The 27,175-nt window shown below is 37.8% G+C and overlaps 1 protein-coding gene across 2 annotated transcripts in view; it reads left to right on the top strand.

The window, feature by feature from the left end:
• The window catches only part of KCNH7 (potassium voltage-gated channel subfamily H member 7), a 294,904-nt gene that overhangs the window by 171,759 nt on the left and 95,970 nt on the right, over positions 1-27,175 (top strand). The window contains exons 4-5 of one of the 2 annotated variants that reach the window (XM_063428623.1): positions 12,759-13,183; positions 25,113-25,133. In XM_063428623.1, coding sequence (XP_063284693.1) covers positions 12,759-13,183; positions 25,113-25,133 — 446 coding nt within the window. The remainder of the gene's footprint in view (positions 1-12,758; positions 13,184-25,112; positions 25,134-27,175) is intronic. The other variant, XM_063428624.1, reaches the window with a different exon arrangement.

Here is a 27,175-nt window from a genome sequence, read left to right as displayed (position 1 = left end):
ACTAATTAGAGTATTTAGAAAATTGGGCAGACTAGAGGGCCAAATGGTTCTTATCTGCCGTCACATTCTATGTTTCTATGAAGCAACGCTGTAATGAAGAGTGGGCCAGATCTCTCCATAGTGATGTGAGAGATTGATAAAACCCATACAGAAAACAAATACTACAAGTTATTGCTACTTAAGGTGCTTCTACAAGCTATTGAATCATGAGGTGTGATTGGTTTTTCACACCTCATGATTCATGATTCTCCATTTTGGCTTTATTTTTGTTAAATAAATCATAACACGTTTTAATATATCATGTGTTGTTTATCTGGTTGTATTTACCTAAATGTAAACCCTGCTTAGGAACATACAATTGTTATTATGTCCTGATATGTAAAACCACAGAATATAAAGAGGGTGTACTTTTTTTATTTTTTCATGATTGTATATGCAATTTGTATCTTGATATATATGCAAATTATATATAATATTAGGCATTCCAGTTGATTATGTGTTCTGTAATAACATATTTTACTAAACATAGCAACATTTCTAAAGAATATTTTCAAAGCACATTATAATCACCACCTGTACACTGATGACACCCAGATATAGCTCTCCTCCCCTGACCTCTCAGAGATAACTGTATGAGTAGTACTTATAACAATAAATACTTTCCTTTAGGTACAGCTACCTAAAAAGTAATAGGTCTGCGGTCTCTGGCACAAACACAGCCCTGGATAGAGTCCTCGGGTTAAGTGCACATACAATCATGGAGTGATACAATACAATCAGTTATTTTCAGGCTTCCATTAATTTGGAATAAAGCCTGTGCTTCTCCTGCAATAATGTCCTTGTCTACAAGTTGACATTTGTCTCTGTCTCTAGGCTGGAGTTACTGATAAAAAAAGATCCCGAATCTCTTTTGCCATCCAAGAGTCCTACAGACTTGTTCTCCTTTCTGCAGCCTTCCACGGACATCTGCCCAGCCTTTCTTTCCAGCCTACCATAGGCTATATGTCCTGTCATACTCTAAGTATACAATTTTTTCTGTATACTACTCAGGTTGCCATAGACAAATGCTATACGGCAACTATAGCAAGTGCCAATTTTCGTGAACAATTGCTAACCATGATCACTTTTAAAATATCAGTTGATGTCCTTCAGATATTATCAAATCAGTCCACAACCAAACATATTTAATAATAATAAATTATTGAAGCAGTGAGAAATTTTATTGGAATTTAAAGTGGGTCTGTCACCTTCTGTGGCTTTTGCAAAGACCCTTGATGGTGATATTGCCACTTGGGGTGTGGTGGCCAAGGGGCTCATTTATGGTTCTAAGTTATACATACCTGATGCTCTCATCCATGGTTGCCCCTATAGTCTTTCTTCAGCTCCTGCAGCTTTATCTGAAACGTGCCCATATCAGTGATGACCTTGGGCATGCAAGATATTATCTCGCAATAAGCGAGATAATTCCTTATTACCAGAGCTGTCGCTGACTAAACTTGACCATAGTTTGACTTTTGTCAAGTAGGATTTTACCATAAGGCAAGGTAGCCCCAACTTTGTCTTGTGATATATTTTGACTGCGTTTCAATGCAATCTCTATGAACAATTCATAAACAAAATTGTCTATGAAATGCTTACTTTTTCTTCCCGGTGACAAAGCCGTTTTGGTTCAAGAATGCTTTCTTATGATGCACAATTAGAATTATTTTGGAAATTTCTTCTTATGAAAAATCAGCATTGCAAGAAATTTTGAACTTGATGGAATGTGTTCATAAAGAAACAATATAATTATAGTGAATGCACAGATGATTTCAATATTTCAATATGTGTGTTTACCTAATTGAAGTGTACTGTAGTGCCGTTACAGTGAAGATTTAAACCTTTGCATCCATAGTGCAGTCATTCTCCTTCAATGTGAGGTGGTAGCAACTCACAAATACTAGTGTGCATACTAATGATTGTGGGATGATTCATCAAATTACTTTGTGTAGGAACTGATCTTTTTGCAAATCTTGTCATTGCAATGTATGCCTTAAATGCATATCTACTTGAAAAGTAACCACTGAATAACAGGTTAACTTAAGATCATGTTTCTATAAATTACTATGTGTCATTGATTACAGTGGAGACATGTCACTGCCTTCAACTTGCAACATCTTATATATATATTGGATGAATACTATCATCTTCTCTATCAAACTCATGTTAGATTCATCACAATTTTCCACAACTTTGCTTAATGGGAAAGCAAAAGCTTAAGTATTTGTCGCTAGCCTTCGTGAACAAGCAGAAGGGTCTTGCTCAGATCAGCTTCCTTTGTAATGTATGTTGGATTATGAAAAGGTGGTGCAGTCACAGTAAACCTTAAAAATATATATTAGAACTGAAATGTATTTATATGGTTTTAACAAATTCTGCCGCTTAACTGATTAGTAGAAATATAGACATGGTAGATTTTGAGAGCCATTTTAACACTGCACTACGTGCACTTTGTAAAATATATCCTTCGTAGAGAACAGCCAAGGTTAAAGGAATACTTTAGGCACCAAAACCTCGACAGAGCTCTATAGTGGTTATAGTGCCAGGAGAGCCATGGAGCTACCACAGTGTAAATGGTCAAATAGTTGTTTTACAAGTTTGATTACTTATATGGGTCCCATGTGTCACTGCCTGCACCTTCCCCTCTGGTCTGAGAGCCAGGTGATGCTCTTAGCTACTGAAGATCTTAGCTTAGGAGCTTCTACCAGGACACTGCAACTGTCGAGAGTGGAAAAGAAGAGGCCAGGAGTTATGCCCAGTTGATTCCAGATAGGAAGTCAAACCTTTTAAGCAGTTTGTCTTCTTACATTGGGGGGACCTGGGCTCTCCTGGCACAATAACCAGGGCTCGAGTCCTGCAGGAACGCGTGGGAATGGCGTTCCTGCACTTTTTTCACAGCAGTAAAAACCGTTCCCGTTAGTATTCCTGCAGGACCTGCCCTTTGTTGGAGTGACTGTGAGTTGTGTCTGGTTGTGCTGGGACTGGGATGGCTGGGACTTGTGTCTGGTTGTGCTGGGGTGGTTGGGAGTTGTGGGGTTGCACTGGATTCTCCCTGCAGCTGCTCCCGATCCACTCGCAGAGAACATTCAGCCAGCGAGACCCAGCTCAATGTGCAGCCACTGTCTCCGGGAGGAGCTCGATCCGCCTGCTGGGGGCACCAGAGGTCAGTGCGCACCAGAGGTCAGTGCGGCTGGAACTGCGGCTCATGGCAGGCGGACTGTCATCACTCACAGCCACATCAGACTGTATACAGGCTGACTCTCATTACTCACAGCCACAGCACACTGTATACATACTGACTCTCACATACAACACATTATATGCTGATATATGCTCAGTACTCACAGCCACACATTGCATGTTATATACAGACAGTCCTGCACTCACAGTCACACACTGTACATTATATACAGACAGTCCTGAACTCACAGCCACACACTGCACATTATATACAGACAGTCCTGCACTGACAGCCACACACTGCATGTTATATACAGACAGTCCTGCACTCACAGCCACACACTGCATGTTATATACAGACAGTCCTGCACTGACAGCCACACACTGCATGTTATATACAGACAGTCCTGCACTGACAGCCACACACTGCACATTACATACCGACAGTCCTGTACTCACAGCCACACACTGCACATTACATACCGACAGTCCTGTACTCACAGCCACACACTGCACATTATATACAGACAGTGCTGCACTGACAGCCACACACTGCACATTATATACAGACAGTCCTGCACTCACAGACATATTTTCTGAGAAGTATATATGCATACAAGCGTATAATTTTTTTAAATTTTTTTTTGGGGGGGTGAATCTTGGGCGAGTTCACTCAGTTTTTCCCCCAGGACTTGACCCCTGACAATAACCATTACATCATGCTATCGTGGTTATGCCGTTAGGAGTTTTCCTTTTATTAAAAAAAAAAAAAAAAAAAAAAAAAAAGCTCATTAATTTTATAGGTTTGGCCATTGGGTTGAATGAAAGTTCCCCGAGTATAGAATATTTGTATTTTTACTTTAGGACTTTTTTTATCCTGGTATATAAACTGCTGTATCAAGCCCCAATGTTATTTCTTCAATAGGTTCATTTTTAAAGCTTGAGTAAATGCCATCTGGACATGCTATTAAAATATACCAACAGGGACTCGAAAATGCTTTCTTTTTTCAATGAATCTAGTAAATGACTCCCAGCGTATTCATTAGAAAATATCTCTTGAATGCAATATCCTTGAAAAAGGCAGCATTTTAAGAATTCTAGGTTCTTTTTTACAAGGCATAAAAACCCGGTCAAAAAATTGCCAGTCTAAACCATATTGGAAACTGCAGCTATTCCTAGTCTCCTATATAGATTCAATATGTTTACTTACTTTTAATTTCTTTCGATATCAAGGATAAAAAAAACACAAATTCTTCCCTCATTGGTGATATATATACTTGTTTGTTATGGGATACGGTTGTTTCGTGATATATATACTTGTTTGTCATGGGATACGGTTGTTTCGTGATATATATATACTTGTTTGTTATGGGATACGGTTGTTTTGTGATATATATACTTGTTTGTCATGGGATACGGTTGTTTCGTGATATTTATATATATATATATATATATACTTGTTTGTCATGGGATACGGTTGTTTTGTGATATATATATACTTGTTTGTCATGGGATACGGTTGTTTCGTGATGTATATACTTGTTTGTTATGGGATACGGTTGTTTCAAGACAGGTAAGTAATTATGGGACAAGAGGGAAAGTGCACTAGGGGACACTATGGGAGGGGGGGACACTATGGGAGGGGGGGACACTATGGGAGGGGGTGGAGAATACTATGGGGGGAAGAATACTATGGAAATGGGGGGAACACTATGGGATGAGGGGGGGAACACTATCGGAGGGGGTGGAGAATACTATGGGAGGGGGGGAAGAATACTATGGAAAGGGGGGGGACACTATGGGATGAGGGGGGGAACACTATGGGAGGGGTGGAGAATACTATGGGAGGGGGGGAGAATACTATGGAAAGGGGGGGAACACTATGGGAGGGGGTGGAGAATACTATGGGAGTGGGTGGAGAATACTATGGGAGGGGGTGGAGAATACTATGGAAAGGGGGGGGACACTATGGGATGAGGGGGGAAATTTCCTGGAATTTCCTTCTGAAAATGAGGTGCGTGTTATACGCTGGTGCGTGTTATACGCCGATAAATACGGTACTTGTTTGTCATGGGATACGGTTGTTTTCGTGATATATATACTTGTTTGTCATGGGATACAGTTGTTTCGTGATATATATATATACTTGTTTGTTATGGGATACGGTTGTTTCGTGATATATATACTTGTTTGTCATGGGATACGGTTGTTTCGTGATATATATACTTGTTTGTCATGGGATACAGTTGTTTCCTGATATATATATACTTGTTTGTTATAGGATACGTTTGTTTCATGATATTTATACTTGTTTGTCATGGGATACGGTTGTTTCGTGATATTTATATATATATATATACTTGTTTTTTATGGGATACGGTTGTTTTGTGATATATATACTTGTTTGTCATGGGATACGGTTGTTTCGTGATATATATATACTTGTTTGTTATAGGATACGGTTGTTCGCTATACCATGAATAGTCTTGAATAGCAAACTTAAAAAAAAAAAACAAGACAAATAAAACAAACTTCTTATGCTGCTTGCCAAGTCTCTTAAAGGGACACTATAGTCAACCAGACCACTTCAGCTCAATGAAGTGGTCTAGGTGCCAGGTCCCTCAGGTTTTAACCCTTCAGATGTAAACCTTTAATGGTAAAACCTTTCCAGTGATGGTGCTGTTGTCCCTGCAGGTATCCAATGAATAAAATTATCTGACGATATGATATAAAGGCCTGTCTGTAAGTGACATGAGAATCGTCAGGTTCCTTTAGTAGAAATTGGAAGATACTGAAGAACCTCTAATTATCATGTATGTAAAAGCTGGACGAAAAGCTTAAGAAAGATTGCAAAACATGCAATATGCAACATAGAAATTCTGTATTTCCGTGTTATTGTATGGATGTTAAAGGGACACTATAGACACTTAGACCACTTTATCTCATTGATGTGGTCTGGGTGCAGTAATCCGGTCCCCTTAATCCCTTAAGGACACATGACGGAAATATTCCGTCATGATTCCCTTTTATTCCAGAAGTTGTGTCCTTAAGGGGTTAAACATCAGTTTTAGAGAAACTGCAATGTTTACATTGCAGAGTTAAGACTGCCTCTAGTGGCTGTCTTCCAGACATCCACTAGAGGCGCTTCCTTGATTCACATAGAGTTTGAATCAGTGGAATAATGATGGATGTCCTCATGCTATGCATGTGAAAATCATCACATTTTTAGAGAAACTGCAATGTTTACATTGCGGGGTTAAGACTGCCTCTAGCGGATGGTATCCAGACAGTGGCTAGAGGTACTTCCTCTATTCACATGGAGTTTAACTCAGTGAAATGATGCTGGACATCCTCGTGCTAAGCCTCTGAAAACCTCCACAGAAAAGCATTGATTCAATGCTTTCCTATGGGGAAGGTCCAATCTGCTCACAGCGCTCACCATGCATGCACATAAGGTTCCCCCATTACCGTGATGTCATCGTCTTTAGGTTCCCCCATAGCCATTGACTGAGAAAACGTCTGTGGACGAAAATCATGTTTGATATCCTGTTTTACTTGGAAAAAAATGTAATATCTGAAAATAAATTGTTTTGTTTGCATGACTGGAAAAAGCCATTTTACAGGGTTAGCCTGCTGTTGTGGTTATGATGCCAGGAATACCCTGGTCCTGCTTCCCTGAAATGGGGCAAACCATTTTTCTTCCTTACCTGGGTCCCCTGTGGCAAATGAGAACCAAGCTGTAAAAGCCAGAAGTTGTTCCCATTGGCTATCCAATGGCTGAGAGCATTAGCTGACCATTTCAGTCCAAAGAATGAATAAATAGGACTGTGCACAAACTTGACATTAGCCAGCCCTGAACTCGTATTCTAGGCTGACTCATGATGCACCAGTGACACTGTTGGAGGTGGAGTTGTACCTCCATCAGCAATGAGTTTAAAATCCATATGTGCAGCATTTCAAATGCAGAAATACTACACATAAACACTCCAGACACCGTGACCATTTCAAATCACTGAGGTGTTCATATAGCTTGGAGTAACTTTTTAAATCAATTTAACACCTAATAAGGTTAATTTGCTCGTTCTAGCAGATGTGTCAACTCTGTGCTTTGGCAGAAAATGCAAAAACCATAAGGATAACAGGTCAGAATTAAATGTCTTTTGAAAAAAGATGATATGAATATTTGGCTATTTCCTTGAACTTACATTTTTTTTTACATACTTCACTCACAATTTAAAGCTAGAGCCTGGCTCATCTGCTTAATAAAGGTAGTTTGTCAATCATGAAGGAGCGAGTTGATTAAGTGATTAAGGCAGGAAACCTTACTAACATGTTAAAATCGAGAGAATATAAACAATATTTGCACAAGGTGTAAATTGGGGATTTTCTTTTGAACTCCAGATGTTGTGAATTACTCCCCTGATGCCAGCATTATAGCTGTAAGAGCATTATGGGGGATGTAGTCCACAGCATCTGGAGTGCAGAGTGTTGCCTACCCCTGGCTAATGATTGTATTTTATATATACCCGCTAGCCAACACATTATACAATTCCAGTATTAGTTGTATATACATCTTTTTTTGTTCCCTGTGCTTAAACGTTCTCTTCCGTTTTTATATTGTAAACTTGTGAGCAGAACGTCTTAAAACCTGCTGTATCCGATTTTTTGTGTATCCAACAATATTTTGTTATATGTTTAATCCTATAGAATTTGTTGTCACTATATAAACAATTAATGACAAAAATAATGTTCATGAATATAATTTCATTGTATTTCAGATGAAAAGGACCATTCAAGGGGCACTTCCATAGGTAATCTATTAAAAAAAAATCGTTCATTTCACTGAAATGTTTACAAAGATTTTTTTTTTTTTTGTTCATATATTAAATCCCTCTTGGAAGCGAATCAATTCAAATCCTTACTAATGTTCTGCATGGTATTGATGAACAAACTATGATTTATTTTAGTAATCTAGAATGCGGCTCACAAACACAATAATAATTGCAATGGCGTAAGTAAACTACTCACTAAGCAAATGAGGGAATCAGAAATATGGAAAAATACTTCAAAAAAATTCAAGCAAAACTTTTTTACGGTTTACTTAATAAAACATATGCAAAAGGAAACAAATCTCTGCATTAAAAGCTAAAAGTATTTATTCTGTTTATTCTCATATTACCCATGTGTTTAAAACAAATAGTTTTTGTTAATCATCATGTTAACCTGTAACTTGAGATCTAGTAGAATTAGATTTAATTTGACCCTATTGATTGCAATGCCAACGATTCAGAAACTTTGTTTTAGTTTTAACGCTATGTATCATGCCCTTGTACAACAGTACAACACAGGAAGGAGGCAAAATTTTTATCTTCACAGATGTTTTTCAAATAATATAATCATTTACTTATGCCTCGTTTCCACGGAGCGGATCGGTTCGGTTCAGTTCGGTACGGTTCGCTATTTTGGGTGTTTCCATTATGAAAGTGGTCCATACAAGCAAACCATACCAATCCATTCAGGGTCCTGCTTCAGATGTAGGGCCATAGAAAATGGAACGGTTCGGTTAGGGCGGAACTACTATACAATCCATTGATTGGTGGACAGGAAGAGCGTTTTTTCTAAACCCTGCATGGCCCTGAAGGTCTGACTTGAAGTGGAAACGCTCACCAGAATGGGCTGGTCCATTCTAAACCTTCCAAACTGTACCAACCTGAACCGATCCGCTCAGTGGAAACGAGGCATTAGTTACCCCAGTACTCGCAGCTCACAGTATACCTTTATTGGCAAAAAATTTCAGCAGTAGACTGGACTATGCCTATGGGGAGAACTCCAGTTTTTGTCGGTGAACTTGAAACTAGTTTGATTACACCCAATGACTTCTTGAACTATCACCACTAGAATATGTTGTCATTAATTTAGTTCTACGAGATCACTGTATATCTGGAACTTATTCCAAGAATGGTTGAGTTAAATGATGGCAGGGCACCTTTACTCCGTCTAAGTAGAATTTATGATATACAGCAATGCACAGAGTTGATATATTCAATTTAAATTCTGTTAAGATATCAGATGATTAAGTGAACAAGTGTCCACAGACATCCAGCTTCCCAACTGTGAGTTATTCCATGATACTGAAACAAAATTATGGATCCATTTGTCAGTAGCACAGGTTGTGATGAAAATGCTTTAATCAATTATTTCCTGAGTTCCTGTGAAAGTATATTTAAATGATGCAATAATGGGAGGGGTTTATGGATGGAATTGAGAATATTGTGTTATTTACTTGCCAGACTAGAATAAATGATTGTCCGTATTGCTAGCACTAATGAAGCATACTTTCCAGTTGCTGTCAAACTAAAAATATTTGAAATATTTCGGAATTTTTAGAGAACTTTTTTCCGTAATTATGTTTTTAAAAATGATGATGGTTTTGTAATAAAAAATATTCAAAAAAAATTTGGAACACGTAGTCAGGTATATCAATTTTGGAGAAGCTAGACAATGACATTATCACCTTCCATTGTTTCATTTTTTAGAGTTCCCATCCATGGGTGGGGGCTGAGAGGAGGACATTAGGTCCCCCCCCCCATTTAATAGTATTATTTGGGACCTCACCCGTTGCCCTTGGATGGGGCCTGGGAGAGGACACTAGGTTGTACCATATTTAATAGTATTATTAGGACCACTAAGAGTGGGAGTAAGGGTGGACCATAATCCCCCCTTCCCCCCGTATATTACAGTAATCTATCCAGCAATGTTTAGTAGATATGCCCAAACTTGCTCCATGACAAATGGGGACCTAGGAAGGTTTCACACTTTTCAGTAATATTGAAAGTGAAATATTACTTTACTTATTTATTTTTTTATGTGGTGGCTCACTGGTAAATTCTGGGCAGCCACCACATAATAAACCCTTGTGCTGCTGAGGGTTTTAATTATTTACACATTGGCAAAACAAATAGTTTGGATTTTTTTTTTTTTATTCATGCCCGTATTTGAAGTACCCAGGCCTGGATTTGAAGCATTCGGTCAGATGTCAGCTGTCCGACTGCATTTGGACCAAATTCAAGCCCATTTGCAGCCTAAATAGGCAAATTCAGACATGTTTGAATAGCGTGAACAATATTTGGAATCTGAAGTCTTAATGTCTCCATATGTAGGCAGATAGTTTTGTTCTATTCAATACGGGGCCATTCAGACTTTATTAAATAGCCCCAAGAGAATTCAGTATGGAGTGTTTATGATTTCTTTGCTTTCCACTTTGAACACAATCAATATACTCACATGGTACTACTTGGGAACTGAACTTCATTGAAACAGTTATATGGATGTTAAACAATTGAAGCAGAAATTTATGTAATTCTGATTTTTTTGAGTGTGATTTCATACAGCAAGATAATTATTATTTTGTATTACATTTTCTGTATTTGGTCAAAGCATTGTGCTGTCAACTTTAGTGGTCTAAAATATATATATAATGCAAGGTTACAGTTTCAGAATATTAAATCTATGATTAGCAAAATATATGTTAAATCATTGTATGTAGCCCTTTAAAACTCTGCAATTTATTGAGATTTATATGATTAAGAGCTATCTAAATTGGCTTGCTGCAATCGGGAAAATTGATTGGAATAAATAAAAATGTCCACATTTAACAAAAATAAAATGTTATACTATTACCTTTACTGTCCATTTTAAGTTTGACAAATGTTTCTATTAATAAACAAAATAAGAAATAAAGTTTGAAATGTAAGTCAACATGTGGGCTTAAATGGCAATATGGCAAAGAAAATTGCAATATTTATGTTTTTGCTTTGTAAATAATTAAAATTATTTAGTTTTTCCATACTTAATACTAGGTAATATTTTTCACTACGTTTTATAATAAATAATGATTTTTGCATAAAACTACTATTTACAGAACGGTAATAGTCAACTTGTGTTGGATGGAATAATGCCATCATTCGTTATTCGTAAATCCATGCTATCAATGGTGTGATGTTTTCCTTTTTAAAAAGCACAGAAAAATAATTAAATTCAAAACAGCTTGTTACTCATGATTTTTTGCTTAGCACTACAAATTCCCAGTATAAAGTCCAAAACACAACCCGTAGATATGTCAGAAGAAGTCTTCTCCTACAGTTTTTGTTTTGGCTTTCAGGAACAGTGGGTAGTATGGAAGATTTATGGAAACATTATGAGATCTGCATAAAAAGTGAAACAATATGAACATTAATTTATCATAAATGACTCCACACATTTGCATGCTCAGACAAAAAATCTAAAACAGAAATGTAGCAATTACACTTTAAATTGTTTTAAAAAATGGACAAAACTGTGAAACTGGTTTGTATAAACTTTAGCAATCTCAGTATGGCAGTTATCAGCTTATTGTACCATTCCTCTCATCCCATGTGATGAATGAACCTGCCTCAGGGGATGATAGAGTGCTTATCTTATAAGCCTCCACTGTAACGAGTTTTGCAGGAGGAGCAATACCCCCATAAACCAGAATGAGAAGCTTCCCGAGAGGTGGAGACTCTTTCTGATCAAGGAGCAGTCTGTTGCTTGCTGACACTTGTCTGTGTAAAGCATCTTAAAGAACTTTAAAAATGTGTTTTCTTTTACTTAATTTAATTTTATTTTTGCTTTTTTTTATTGCGCTATCTAAATTCACCATTAAAAATGAGGCATCAATTTGTGCCTATTGTACACTTAAAGAGCCCTTTCAAATATTCCCTTGTCTGAAGTCTGTAGCTTTCTCCTTCTGTACAACCTTGGTAGGTTGCTACGGATGCTAACAGCTGGTTAAATGGTGGATAACATGGGGTAGCCAATAATATTGGAGAGTAGAGGCACCACATTTAGCTTTGGTCCATGTATGTTTTAAGTAAGGGCGGGCTGCCCTTGAGTGATTCCATATAATGTTTACTTCAATCTGTGGAAAAGAGAAGAAGCATTGGTAATATCTGTAATACGATCATTATAATTATTTTAAATTTGCAAAACTATTTTAATTCACTAAATAAAACTGGCATTTAATAATATAGTTTTTTTCATTAAATAATCATATTGCACCTTAAAAACTGCCCCCAACAGTCCAACAGTCTTTTTCATTGTAAAGCTGTTCAAGAAGGGACATAAGATACACCTAAATCCCCATCTTGAACAACCAACCCTCCTAGTTTCCAATGTTTATTACAAGATGGTGCTTCTAGAACAGCCGGCTTGTTATACATGTAGTTGCAATTTGGTATTTCTCAAGCCATAGCCAATAAACTCAGTTGAAAATCAGTAATTTTCAAATGGTGACTTTGTAACCATTTAATGCATATCGAAGAGCCAATTTTTCTTCAAGATAATGATTTCACACAAATAGGACAAGTCTGGTTCTAAACCAATGCACCTTGAATGTTAGGAAATAGACCCCAATGATTTTGCATTTAAAATGTAAACTTTATTGTGTTATTTTTGTAGATAAATGTATAAACAGGGATGTGTTAATCATATTATGTTTATTTTTATTTTTATGCAGGCAGATTGTTTGGACTCCGGTTACCATCACTGAGACTTTTGAGCTATCGAAAGCAGTCATTACCACAGGAAGATCCTGATGCCGTGATAGTGGATGCATCGAAGCACAGCGAAGACTCTATGGCCATGAAGCACTTTAAGTCACCTACAAAGGAAAGCTGCAGCCCATCAGAAGCAGATGACACAAAAGCGCTAATTGACTCTAATAAATGTTCACCTTTAGTTAATGTAACTGGACCTCTAGATCACTCTTCACCAAAACGACAATGGGACCAGCTTTTTCCAGACATGTCAAATACTGGTACACATTTGTCACACGCACGGTCAAGTGAAAGTGTTTGCAGCATGAGACGAGCATCATCAGTCCATGACATCGAAGGATTTAACATACACCCCAAAAGCATTTTTAGGGACCGTCATGCAAGTGAAGGTAAGATCACACAAAGTTCAAATGCTCTGCCTACAAATATTTTGTGTTGATGCTATAAGGCCATTCTTCAGTTTTCAACAATAATATTGAACTTTCAAAATCCAGTTTTTAATATTTAGTTCCAAGTTAATTCTTAGGTTCTTAGAATGTGCTTTGAACAATTCACATCCTTTATGCTTATGATTTAAATGTGTAATGTGAAGAGAAACTTTATTTACAAGCAAAATTAATTACAGAGCACAGTTTTATGGCAGATTTGTTGGTCAAATGGCTGCCTGAGTTACTTGTTCTCTGTGTGATCTTTGGCAAATCTCTACATCTTTCTCCCTTTGGCACTGTCTAAATGTGTTAGGTGAAGAGCAGAGAAAAAAAAAAAAAGAACAAGAGGGCTATGAATCAAACTGACTCTATTAACGCCAAGTCTTAGTTCCGTGATATACTGTAGTGTCATTTCACATATTCATCAAATATGTGAAAGTTGTTTCTAAAGTTTCAAACCATTTTTGTGCACTCGTATTAGGATATCAATAAATGTGATAAGTGATTTTTCTTAGGTCTGGACAGGAATTTAACCCTATTTTTTCCATAATGGAGTTTCTTAAAGTCATGTCTCCTCAAATAAGAAGACAGGTCCATCTTAATGACCATGGTTTTATATAGAACATAAATAACAACAGTGGTCTTCAAGAATATTCAAATGCAAAATATTCATTACAAAACCTTTTTTTATTTCCCACGTACAGGTTTAAAACCTGAAATATTTAAACCTATAGGTGGAAAATAAAAGAAGATTATCTTAAATATTAAGTTGGAGCTTTTCAATATCCTTGAAGTTATTACTTTATACACCTTGTTATTGTGGGACAAACCATTCACAAACAAGAAGTGCGCCACTCACACCACTTCTCAGTGAAGAGGACACATTAGAAAGTATGCTACATTAACGGGGATCTTGCTAGCCATGATGGGGATTGTGTGTGTGTTAATTTCACAGTTAAATCTTTGGCAAGTAGCTATTGCTAGGAGTGTTATATGAGTGTTATATTCAGATTGCTCAATATGTTTTAGTTAATAGAACAAAGCAAATTTACTACCAAAAGTGGCTGAGAGCGAGTATGATCTAATACGTACAATAAACATTAATCTTAAATATGGAAACCAGCTCAAAAGAGAACCTAGCTCTGTCATACTATAATCTTTAAGTGAATGAATAAGTTACATTTACCCACTTACGCTGGAACAATTCCAAAGAAAATATTCATAATAACCAATTACCTGTTACTAATGATTACACATAGTTAGAGAAATAATATATATAGAAAAAGTTTGGTCTTAAGACGTAAAACTTAAATGTCTCAAGTAGTTAAATTATATTATTCCTCTGCTTCTTTTTGGCTGCAAGTTAACTGTGTTAAAGTTGACATGTACATTACACGCCAGCTAGTTTAGATTATTACCTGTCCTATTTATTAAATTATAGACTTTATACTTAAAGGGTTTTTCCACTAAACAGTGAGTTTTTGGAGAATTAGCCAATGAATTGCACATTTTATGCAAAATTTGGCAAATTAGAAATGGTGAGTAAGATAATTTTTCTAACTCATTTATTTTGGCATGACATTTTCAGTTGCATTATTGAATGAAAGTAAATGGATGTCCTTTATTATGGAAGTCCTTTATTATGTTGGACCATGTCAAACTCAACTAAATTGTATTTACCTCAAATTAGCAAAACTCAAGGGAAAAATTACTTTCAAATTGGGATCCCCACAATTAATTTTACAGGTAAATTGAGACCATATAAACTACAGTTTAAGTCAACCAACAATTTAGCATGTTTGGCATTCAGTCTGTTTTATTGATACCTTTGTACATTAATTTTACACAGTCTTACTGAAGAAAATTACGAATAAGAAAAAAAACAATCCCTCCAAATGGTACCCAGACAAGATCCACTTGTTAAGGAAATTGGTCAGGAACTAAGTCACGGCCACTTAGCCAAACTATCTTTATTTACTTGGAAAACAGTCCATTTTTGTTTCTTTCTTATGTGTCTTTGTTCGTTTGGCATGCGATGACTCATTATATACCAGGGGTCCTCAAACTCCGGCCCCCCAGATGTTGCTGAACTACAACTCCCATAATTCTCTTGCTGTCTATATAATTCAAAGAATCATAGGAGTTGTAGTTCAGCAACATCTGGGGGGCCGGAGTTTGAGGACCCCTGCTCTATACTATCTATAAGTATTAGTTTATTATTCATAGATATTTTTTGTTCTTTTAATAAAATATTCAACATAAAATATGTAGAGGCATAGGTCATTACACAGACACCATGTATTTATCCTTCAATTTTTGTGGGCAAGAGGATACATTTTTAAGTCATGTAAGTAGATTTTTTTTTAACCTGATTGCCATGAAATAGATAATATGAACCAAAAATGAAAACCCCAACCAAATGCTATTAATATATTTACTGCATAGCAATAAACCATTTATGATAGATTATGGTTCATTATAATTAACCCCTAATACATGTTTCATCATTGTACATCTTTTATATTTTATGATTTTTAGATTAGGGTTACTTTTAGTGTGCATGTTAAAGAAACACTTTAGTGTTAGGAATTCAAAGATGTATTCCCCCCTCCCCACCCTAGCCCCCCACCAGGCTGCCCCAAGTGCTGTAAAGGGTTAAATAACACCTGGTTTGCGGTTTGCCTCCACCAACGTCAGCTGGTAGGGGGGGACTTAATGCACATGCGTGTCGAGTGCTGTGTAAGCAATTGAACTTCCCCATAGTAAAACATAGCCCAAAAATACTTTTTTATGGGATTTTCCTTGACAGCCACTGTAGGCAGTCTGCACTGTAAATATTGCAGTTTTTCTAAAACTGTAAAGTTTTACATTGCAGGACTTCTGGGGGACAGGGACAGTGCACCCAGACAACTTCAATGAGCTGAAGTGGCCTGGGTGCCTATAGTTTCCCTTTAAGGTAGTTTAGGGGATAATGTTTAGTGCTACAGTAATGTAAAGGTTAATGTAATATTTAGTGCGGTGTAGGGGTAAGTGTTCAGTATGGGCAGGGCAGAACTGGGACCAGGGCCGGACTGGGAGAAAAATTCGGCCCGGGCATTTTTTTAGCACAGCGGCCCACTAAGAAGGGGGCGGGGTAGAGTGGGTGTGTTTCGTCATCACCAATGACAAACACGCCCCCTGTCAAAGTGAGCGTTGGGTCAATCCTCTTCCAGGGCAGAGCTCTGCTAAAGAGCTCTAGCATGAGAAATAAAAACTGTATTTGTTCTGCACAGTGCAAGCAAATTTAATAACATGCTTGCACTGTGTTTCCTTGCAACTTATCTCTGGTGTCTCTATAAATGGATACCAGGAGATAAAAGGGCCAGGAAAGAGTATTGTGCATGTGTTTGGAGCCTGCTTGTGGGATTGTGTGTGTTTAGAGTGAGCTGATTGTGGTGTGGTATTGTGTAATAAGGTCGGTTTTAGTTGTGTTGAGTTTGTGGTGTAATGTAATGCATATGTGGCTAGGGGCTGTAGAGAATGTGTGTATAGGGGAAGTAGTAAGTGTGTGCATACAGGCTATAGTGTGTGTGTGTGTGTGTGTGTGTGTATAGGTGATGTAGTGGTTGTAGAGAGTGTGTGTTTAGGGGTGTAGCATGTGTTTGTTTACAAGGAATCTAGTGTGTGTATAAGGGATCCAGAGTGTGTATGTTAGGAATGTAGTGTGTGTGTAGGTGGTGCAGTGTGTGTGTGTATACAGAAGTCTAGTGTGTGTTTGAAGGACCCAGAATGTGTAGCAGGTCTAGTGAGCGTGTGTATATAACAGAATCAGAGTGTATATAGGGATCTAGTGTGTGTATATGATCCAGAGTTGGGTAAGGGATCTAGTGTGTGTCTGGAATGTAATGTGTTTAGGGGTGCAATATGTGTATGAGGGGTTCAGTGTGTGTGAGGGGTGCTGTAGTGTGTGTATATATATATATATAGAGAGAGAAAAGTAATGAAGGGAGCACACTAGGTCTTAAGAAAAATGCAAAATTATTTACTGCATTCCAAAGAATACATCGCTGTGGTATACAAACAAATCAACGTTTCGACCCTGCTGGGTCTTTATCAAGATCAGGGTCGAAACGTTGATTTGTTTGTATACCACAGCGATGTATTCTTTGGAATGCAGTAAATAATTTTGCATTTTTCTTAAGACCTAGTGTGCTCCCTTCATTACTTTTCTCTGTATATAACGCGGGATTGCACCTAGGCTTATAACACTTTAAATTATCTGGAAGGAGGAGTGCCTGGCCTTGGAATTTTTTTATATATATATATATATATATATATATATATATATATATATATATATATATATATAGATAGATATGTTTGGAAATATTGTGTGTGTGTGCGTGTGTTTGGTGCAGTGTGTTGTGGTTCTGTGTGTATGTGTGAGGGGTGCAGTGAGTGTCTGTGAGGGGTGTAGTGTGTATGTTAAGGGTGCAGTATATGTGTGTGATGGATGCTGTGTTTGAGGGGTGCTGTGTTTGAGGGGTGCTGTGTGTGATGTGTGTGAGGATGCTGTGTATGTGTGTGAGGGTGCTGGGTATGTGTATGTGTGTGGGGCTGCTGTGTGTGATGTGTTTAAGGGTGCTGTGTGTGTGATTTGTGTGTGAGGGTGTTGTGTTTAAGGGTGCTGTGTGTGTGATTTGTGTGTGAGGGTGCTGTGTGTGTGATTTGTGTGTGAGGGTGCTGTGTGATTTGTGAGGGTGCTGTGTGTGATTTGTGTGGGTGATGTGTGTGAGGGTGCTTTGTGTGAGTGCTGTGTGTGAGGGTGCTGTGTGTGATTTGTGAGGGTGCTGTGTGTGTGATTTGTGTGTGAGGGTGCTGCGTGATTTGTGAGGGTGATGTGTGTGATTTGTGTGTGTGGGTGTTGTGTGTTAGGGTGCTGTGTGTGATTTGTGTGTGTGGGTGATGTGTATGAGGGTGCTGTGTGTGAGTGCTGTGTGTGAGGTTACTGTGTGTGCTGTGTGTGATTTGTGTGATGGTGCTGAGTGTGATGTGTGTGAGAGTGCTGTGTGTGAGGGTGCTGTGTGTGATGCGTATGAGAGTACTGAGTGTGATGTGTGTGAGAGTGATGAGAGTGAAGTGTGTGAGAGTGCTGAGTGTCATGTGTGTGAGGGTGCTGGGTGTGATGTGTGTGAGGGTGCTGAGTGTGATGTGGGTGAGAGTGCTGAGTGTGATGTGGGTGAGAGTGCTGTGGGTGAATGTTAAAAGGGATTGTGTGTTGGGGGGTAAAAAATTATAATAATCTAATAAGCATACATTATATCCCCTCCCCCCTCCCTTCTTACCTTTAGCCTGGGAGGGGAGGGAGGATCCGGCATGGTGGTATCTGAGAGGGGGGTTCAGGCACTCTTTCATCCCTGGTGGTCCAGCGGTGAGTGAACTCTAGCCTGCGGGCTAGAGTTCACTCTCGCAAGATCCGGTCATTGCCATGGCAAAGCGCCGGATCTCGTGAGAGGAACCTGGCCAGAGCTGCAAGATAGAGCTCTGCTGGGTCCTCTCCCTCCCTCCCCAGCCGCATGTCTATTTAAATGGGCCGGTGAGGGAGATCTTTGATCTCCCCACCGGCCCTTCATAGAATACAGCTATCCGAGTGCCGGCCCTGCATAGACAGGCAGGGGAGATCCTAGGACCTCCCCTGCCTGCCTCGGCCCATGGCCATCGCGGCCCACTGGGCATTTGCCCAGTATGCCTAATGGCCAGTCCGGGCCTGACTGGGACATATCCCAATGCTGCCTAAGACTAGTGTGAGTTCTAGTTCCAGACAGCAGCTTATTAAAATTGTAGCAGAGTAATTCCCATTCATCATGAGCATACATGTATAAGCCCAGTTCTGATACAATAAGGGCAACCAGACTACATTGAGGTGATCTGTGATTATGATATATATATATATATATATATATATATATATCGCATTGACAGAATAGCTTGCTGTTGGAGCAGATCCTTTACAAAGCAGAGCAGTCAGTCCCTTTTCTATTTCATGTTGTCAAATACTATTATTGTTCTCAAATAATAATTCCACCCTCTCCCATCAAAGCCTTGGCCGCGGCCACTGTTTACTGCCATGAAAAGAGCGCCCTCAGGGTTCCCCGGCACAGTGCAGTTGGTCAGAATTCATTTTTTACTCTTTGAATTCCTTAACTCACTACTTGGAAAATTGGATGGCTTAGAATAGCATGTCAGTGTTGATATTATGTGCATGACTGGCAGCCGATAATAAAAATGACAGCGCTTACCAGTAGTTTGACAGGCAGGCAGTTTTTTTACCATTTCTCTATGCTAAATATTCGAGCTGGATGCTACATGTCCCCATGAACCAATATAGAAACTTGACATAATGCTGCATTTTAGTCAGTGGTGCAAATCCAATAAACATGCAGAACCAAAAACAGCGTAAACCTCTGAGTGACAAAGGAGGTAAGCAATATAATACAATGACTTGCTTGGCTCATCAACTCTGACACTATATTCGCCAATGTTCTAAATGTGTGTTTAATTTATTGCAGAGTTAAGTGTAACCAAGGAAATAACATGAGTCTTTCTAGGGACCAAACGCAAAGCAGAGAAATCATTTCAGCTTCTGTGATAACCTCTGTTTCAGAATGATATCGTGAACCTACCCACAGAGACGCTGCTTTTTGGAACAGATGTTTTATTGATTTTATCTTCAGATGATTTTAAGCTTGTTAGGGCAGAACTCCAAGGCAGATGCCTCCCATATGTACCGTAAGATGTGTTCTTTCCATCAGAGGGGAAACGCGTTGGGATTAATGAGCAAGTGGCTTCACATTAGGTGAAAAATCAACTTTATAGACCTAAATCTCATTGTGAACGTTTTGATGTTCTGCTTCGGCTTTTAGAACAGTACAATGTGAAATAAAAAGGATTTTTCGATTTGTAACTGTTCAGATTAAGCTTTTAAACTGATCAGTAAAATGCCTCTCACTGCAAAGCTTGATTATTCGAGCAATTAACGTAGAACTGGATGTATAATGTTTTTACAATTATACAACATTTGGCATTTTTTTCCACTACATTAAGATAAAATGTGCTATGTTTTCACTTAGGTTAAAGTTAGCTCAGATGAGATCACCAGAGATCAATATTTACTTCTGTTCCAGAATGCAGAGCGATAATTTAAAGAGGATTTATAAAAAACTGGAAATAAAGCCTAATTTTTCTATTTTAGTTAATTCATTACCTTTAAAATAAGCCTTAGCCAATGAATCTATTTAAAATTCACTGCATAGTGAACCTCTCTCGTAAAAAGTTGCTTGTAGAGTTTGTTGTTGCACCTATCTTATAATAATATTTTGCCATTAATTATATTTTGTTGGGGTTTCTACTGAAAACAAGTTAGTGCGTAAATTTAATCCGCAGGTTAGAAAAACGTTATTTGAAGATGGAATTTGTGCTGATCTCACATGCTTTTCTGGGTGTTTCTTGTGCATGGGATGCTTTGTGATAATAGCCGGTGATATTACATAATTGTGCATTAACTTCGCTTGGTTACCATTGTAATATTTGTCAGTGTAGAAAGTTCCTTGTAGAACACAATGTTTACTCGGCAAAGAGAATACATTTCCATTGTCAAACAGAATATTTTTTAACATATGTTATTGATTTTTGTTCATTGAAAGGTTTTTTTCTTTATAGATTCAAAAGTAGCAAATTATAAATTGAATGCATTTTTACATGTTTTGACCAACTAAGAATCAATTCAATTTTTCATTCTGCTAGCAATATGCACTGGGAAAAAAAACATTTTCAGTCTTTATAGTTTTACAGTTAATCCAACCATAGCTGTTGTAGTGCATTTTATATTCCTGCTTTTTATATATCCGTTGCTACTTTCTATTTTTACACATGACAAATATGTATATAGTAAACATCTACATAAAGTGAAAACTTTTTCAAATATACTACATATAATTTCATAAAAACAAATAATCCAGGAGTTATTTTTCCAACTTGTTTGGAAACGTGTAAAATGGACAATATAGGACATTCCATAGACACTATTCACATTATTGAAAAGCAACTACAGTGGGTAGCCCATGTCTAAAGTACTCTTGAAGCACAGACAGTACAATGCAAAAAGATGTTGATTTGGTTAATTTAATGTCTCCATTTAACTCAGTGTCTCTGAGCACGGTATGGTGTTCACAGAAAAGCCCAAATAGTTCAATATACTCCATAAAACATTCTAACGTGGTGTGTAATAAAAGGATTATGTCAAACTTTATATAATATTTTAGTGTAGCAATCATTAACTCAAAATATTAACACATGGCTAGACATATATTGTGAACATTTGAAGACTATGTTACCCATGATGTTCAACAATCAGCCATGACCTTAGTTCGTATTCGTTACTATTTTAATGAAAAGAAATTAGATTGCTGACATGAGATAAATCTTAAAATTTCACTAAAGTAGCTAACCTAGTTACAACTGGATCAGAAGGCAACAATGTTAATGTAACACATTTATTGCACAATATTGATAGTAACATTTACAGTAACGGACACTATGCAGTGTGAGTTTTCTCAGAGGACCTGTTTAGACAAACATACAGTGGAACCTCGGAACACGAACTTAATCCGTTCCAGAAGGCTGTTTGAGAACCGAGTTGTTTGAAAAATGAATCAAAATTTTACATAAGAATTAATGTAAATTAGATTAATTCGTTCCAGACCCCCAATAGTACAGCATTTTAACACACATTTTACAGTTTACTAATACCTTAAAGGCATAAAATCATACAGAAAACCAATAAACACAATGTAAATGAAATGTAACTTCACTTTACCTGTCTGCTGTTTGCCAACAGAAAGGAGCTCTGTTCGCAGACAGAATGGAGCTCTGTTCGCAGACAGAATGGAGCTCTGGTTGCTTTGTCTAGTGCTAGGAGGCCGATGCATCCTACCAACGAGGTTCCAAAGTGGTACAATCGAGGTTAATGCTGTGGGATTTTGTTCTAATACCGAGTTTTGTTCTAATACCGAGACATTTTTTTCTCTAATATTTTGTTTGAATACTGAATGGTTTGAGTACGGGAGCGTTTCAGAACCGAGGTCCCACTGTATTATAGAGAACACAGGGTTAATGTAAATTAAACTCCCTGACAACAGTTGCAAACTCTTGATGGTATAGTAAGAGAGAGGCTGTTGAGATAGAGACGATACAATTTTCACATCCTAACTCCATTCCTAGTACAGGTGATACTCGAAAAATTAGAATATCGTGCAAAAGTTGATTTATTTCAGTTATGCAATGTAAAAGGGGAAACTAATATATGAGATAGATGCATTACATGCAAAGCAAGATAGTTCAAGCCGTGATTTGTCACAAGTGCAATGATTAGGGCTTACAGCTCATGAAAACCCCAAATCCACAATCTCAGTAAATTATAATATTGTGAAAAGGTGCAATGTTCTAGGCTCACAGTGTCCCACTCTAATCAGCTAAGTAAGCCATAACACCTGCAAAGGGTTTCTTGGGCCTTTAAATGGTCTCTCAGTCTGGTTCAGTAGGAATCACAATCATGGGGAAGACTCCTGACCTGACAGTTGTGCAGAAAACCATAATTGACACCCTCCATAAGGAGGGAAAGCATCAAAAGGTAATTGCGAAGGAAGTTGGATGTTCCCAAAGTGCTGTTTCAAAGCACATTAATAGAAAGTTATGTGGAAGGGAAAAGTGTGGAAGAAAAAGGTGCACAGGCAGCAGGGATGACCGCAGCCTGGAGAGGATTGTCAGGAAAAGGCCATTCAAAAGTATTGGGTACTTTCACAAGGAGTGGACTGAGACTGGAGTCAGTGCATCAAGAGCCACCACACACAGACGGATCCTGGACATGGGCTTCAGATGTCGTATTCCTCTTGTCAAGCCACTTCTGAACAACAAATAACATCAGAAGCGTCTTACCTGGGCTAAAGAAAAACAGACCTGGTCTGTTGCTCAGTGGTCCAAAGTCCTCTATTCTGATGAGAGCAACTTTTGCATCTCATTTGGAAACCAAGGACCCAGAGTCTGGAGGAAGAATGGATAGGCACACACTGCAAGATGCTTGAAGTCCAGTATGAAGTTTCCACAGTCTGTGTTGATTTGGGGAGCCATGTCATCTGCTGGTGTTGGTCCACTGTGCTTCATTAAGTCCAGGGTCAACGCAGCCGTCTACTAGGAGATTTTGGAGCACTTCATGCGTCCTTCCGCAGATGAGCTTTATGTGGATGCTGACTTCATTTTCCAGCAGGACTTGGCACCTGCCCACACTGCCAAAAGCACCAAAGCCTGGTTCAATGAGCGTGGGATTACTGTGCTTGACTGGCCAGCAAACTCGCCTGACCTGAACCCCATAGAGAATCTATGGGGCATTGCCAAGAGAAATAGATGCAGAAGAGCTGAAGGCCGCTATTGAAGCATTTTGGTCTTCCATAACACCTCAGCAGTGCCACAGGCTGATAGCTTCCATGCCACGCCGCATTGAGGCAATAATTGCTGCAAAAGGGGCCCAAACCAAGTACTGAGTCCATATGCATGCTTATACTTTTCAGAGGTCCGATATTGTTCTATGTATACTCCTTGTTTTATTGATTGCATGTAATATTCTAATTTACTGAGATTGTGGATTTGGGGTTTTCATGAGCTGTAAGCCATAATCATCGCACTTATGACAAATCACAGCTTGAACTATCTTGTTTTGCATGTAATGAGTCTATCTCATATATTAGTTTCCCCTTTTACGTTGCATTACTGAAATAAATTAACTTTTGCACGATATTTTAATTTTTCGAGTATCACCTGTACTAGGAATGGAGTTAGGATGTGAAAATTGTATCGTCTCTATCTCAACAGCCTCTCTCTTACTATACCATCAGGAGTTTGAAACTGTTGTCAGGGAGTTTAATTTACATTAACTCTTGCAAACTTTTGGGCACTCTTGGACATGAATGTTCTGGTACTGCATATGATTAAAAAAAAAAACATCCACCATCCTAAACCAAATTTTATTTAAATAAATAACATCAAACATGCTTAACTCTCATTGAATTAGGGAGATATAATGTAGTTTCAATGTTATAGAAATATTTATAAACTACTCAACCTCCAGTGATTCATTATTCTTTGTCTTTAGAAACCCTCAATGGCATTATTGTCCTTCACTATGATTTAAACGCTCTATATATTTTTCCAATCAATCTCCTTTACATCTAAAGTGTAAAGGGTTTAAAGGGACACTTCACTGCCCACATATAAAATAAATAAAAACCGCCATTTAGTATATATAACCTAAATGAAAACTTGCATGCATTAAATTAGAATTTTTTTTAAATTGGAGTTATATCTTAAAACAGTTTTCAAAACCTGCAGATATTTTGTCTGCTGTCTTTGCAAGCCCTCTCATATTCTACCCCCACCCAGACTTTCTGTGGATGTCCAATCATAGACTTCCCAATGCAGCTTACTGAGACGTCTTTGCAAGGCAGGTGCTCTGGGCAATTGCTGCCTCTTGAGCTTAGCTCCACTTAGCTAGCTAAACCAGGATGTAACATGACCTGTTGTCTGCTTGAAAGCCAGGAGGGCGTAACCAGGTTAATTTATAAAAGTGTCAATTTCTATTGAATTCTGCAGTTTATGTAAAAAATACTGTTGACAAATAAAGCTGTTCAGCAAGCTTCAGTTCTTTAGTGCTCTGGAGTGTCCTTTTAAGATGTTGCTTCAATATCGTTTCTATACTGGAAAATTATATTTGTAAGTATGTTTGAATTTTTTTTTCTATTTGATCCTAAAACATTCAGTTTGTTTCTCTTTTTTGTACTTCCTTTATCTTGCTGAATATCAGACAATGGTCGCGATATAAAAGGTACGGTATGATTGCCAAAGATCTTACAGTGCCAACTTGTCCGGCATGCCAATTTGCCTGTTGCATGATATTTAAACTGTGTTGCTCATGCTGGTCTCATAATGAATAGGTGCATTATTAAACCAGAATTTGTCTATTAAAAGTATCTAATTATCTTTGGGGTTTAAGTTACTAAACTATGTAAATTATGGTGAAATGTAAAAAAAAAAATGTAATTTGGAAAAATGTTGGCAAAATACCATTGTAGCTTATATTGGAGTTAGAGATTTTTCATCATTTTTAAATCTGCTATTTTTACCAAAATGTTTGATGGTTCCGTTTTGAATTTTACCGCAATATAATGTTTATTGAATACAACCCCTCGCATTCCTTTGTGTCAAGACTGAAGATACGTAATATATTATTTGACTTGGTTGCCACGATTTAGGTGGTTAATGCAAAAGCATGGCAATGCAGTTAAATTTCCTTCAGTGCCTAAATGGTTAAAAGACAATGTCATGCACTGCATGCAAACGGAATGTTCTCTTAACAATTATTCATCTATTCTTAACCTTGCAGGGTTGCAGACAGCAAAATAAAATTAACTCTTTTGCTGCCAGAGCTCCATTGCTACGCGTTGCTTGAGTGTCTGGTAGCAAACAGATAAATTGGATTAGGTGAATTGGCAGACTTTCTTCATGCACTCCTCTTTTGTCTCCTTAAAACTAGTTTCACATTCTTGGATGGCAGGGGGTATGGTTTTTTCCAGTTTATTTTAGTATCAAGCTATGTATGCATGCTTTTTCTGAATTTTGTGTGTTGGGATTGTTTGCCATACGCAATATTTGTAACGTTAAGATTCAGGCATTATTTTCTGTTGGCAATTAAACGTTGATATATGATGCCACTTCAAAAAATGTCACAATTAATGTATGTTCCCAAAATACTTCTAAAAACGATGTGTGATCCTTTTTTATGGAACCGCACTTTTTGAGGTCTGTAGTTATTTGTGAATATTTGTGGTTGCCACTTGAAATGGACATCACACTGCTATAAAACATCTACAATTAAAATTCAAAATATTATCTAAAAGAATTTTACATAATGTAATAGATTGGCTGAGATCATCAAGATTGATTACATTAGCCAAGGAGGCGGGGCCAGTAACAGAAAAAACACAGAAAGGTAAGTAAATTCATCTTTCACCTTTACATCGGGAGAAGGGCCAGTAGCGTACCTAGTTAGCAGGTCACTATAGCATTAGGAATACATGTTTTATTATGTGCATAGTGTTCCTTTCATATGTTCAGAGTAGGTATGAGTTTGTAGGTGGCAAAGAGACCAGGGGTTTCAGCCCTAAAGCAAATTTCATGGCTTTCCCGCATTTATTGACTTAAATACCACCTAAAACCATCCCTATACAATGCCCTATGTCCAACCCTAAACAATTATGTTTTCTAAAAATCACACCGTAGTTTTTAGCGCAATCTTCCTTCATTCACGTCATCCCCCTCACTTTTTAATACATAAAATGCTTCTCGTAGAGAAACATCATTGGGCCTACAATTTATGAACAGCAGCAATATTCTTGGCTGTGCAGGGGGGGGGGTGTAAATAATATGTAAAAGGAGGGATAGAGGCAGGACAGAGGGAGGCACGGAGGGAAGGATGATGTCTGCAAACAAAAATGTACAGATTGTAGTGAAGCACCCAAAATGAATTCCCACACTACACCCTAGCTCTTGGAGCTCTTAATATGTGTAACAAATATTCATCCTTAAACATACAGGGTATCAATATTTAATTTGACTCAGAGAAAGAAAATACAAAAATAATGCATATATCTTTAAATTTCTAAAATTCGATGTGAGTGAACTTCACATTTGCTTGAACCATTAAATAATTGGCTCTACTCAAACTGCATCTGCACCTTTAAGGTGGTAGATCTCCCTCTTCATTTGATTTTTGGGTGGCACTTACCCCCTTTATATAACCAGATCACAGCGTAGTCGCCAATAGGAGATTCCAGATATAATAAGATACTACACTTTATTAGTGACAAA

Source organism: Pelobates fuscus, chromosome 8, assembly GCF_036172605.1.
Source record: "Pelobates fuscus isolate aPelFus1 chromosome 8, aPelFus1.pri, whole genome shotgun sequence".
Lineage (NCBI taxonomy): Eukaryota > Metazoa > Chordata > Amphibia > Anura > Pelobatidae > Pelobates > Pelobates fuscus.
The sequence above is the reverse complement of the archived record's forward strand: the minus strand, read 5'-3'. Positions and strand labels throughout refer to the sequence as shown.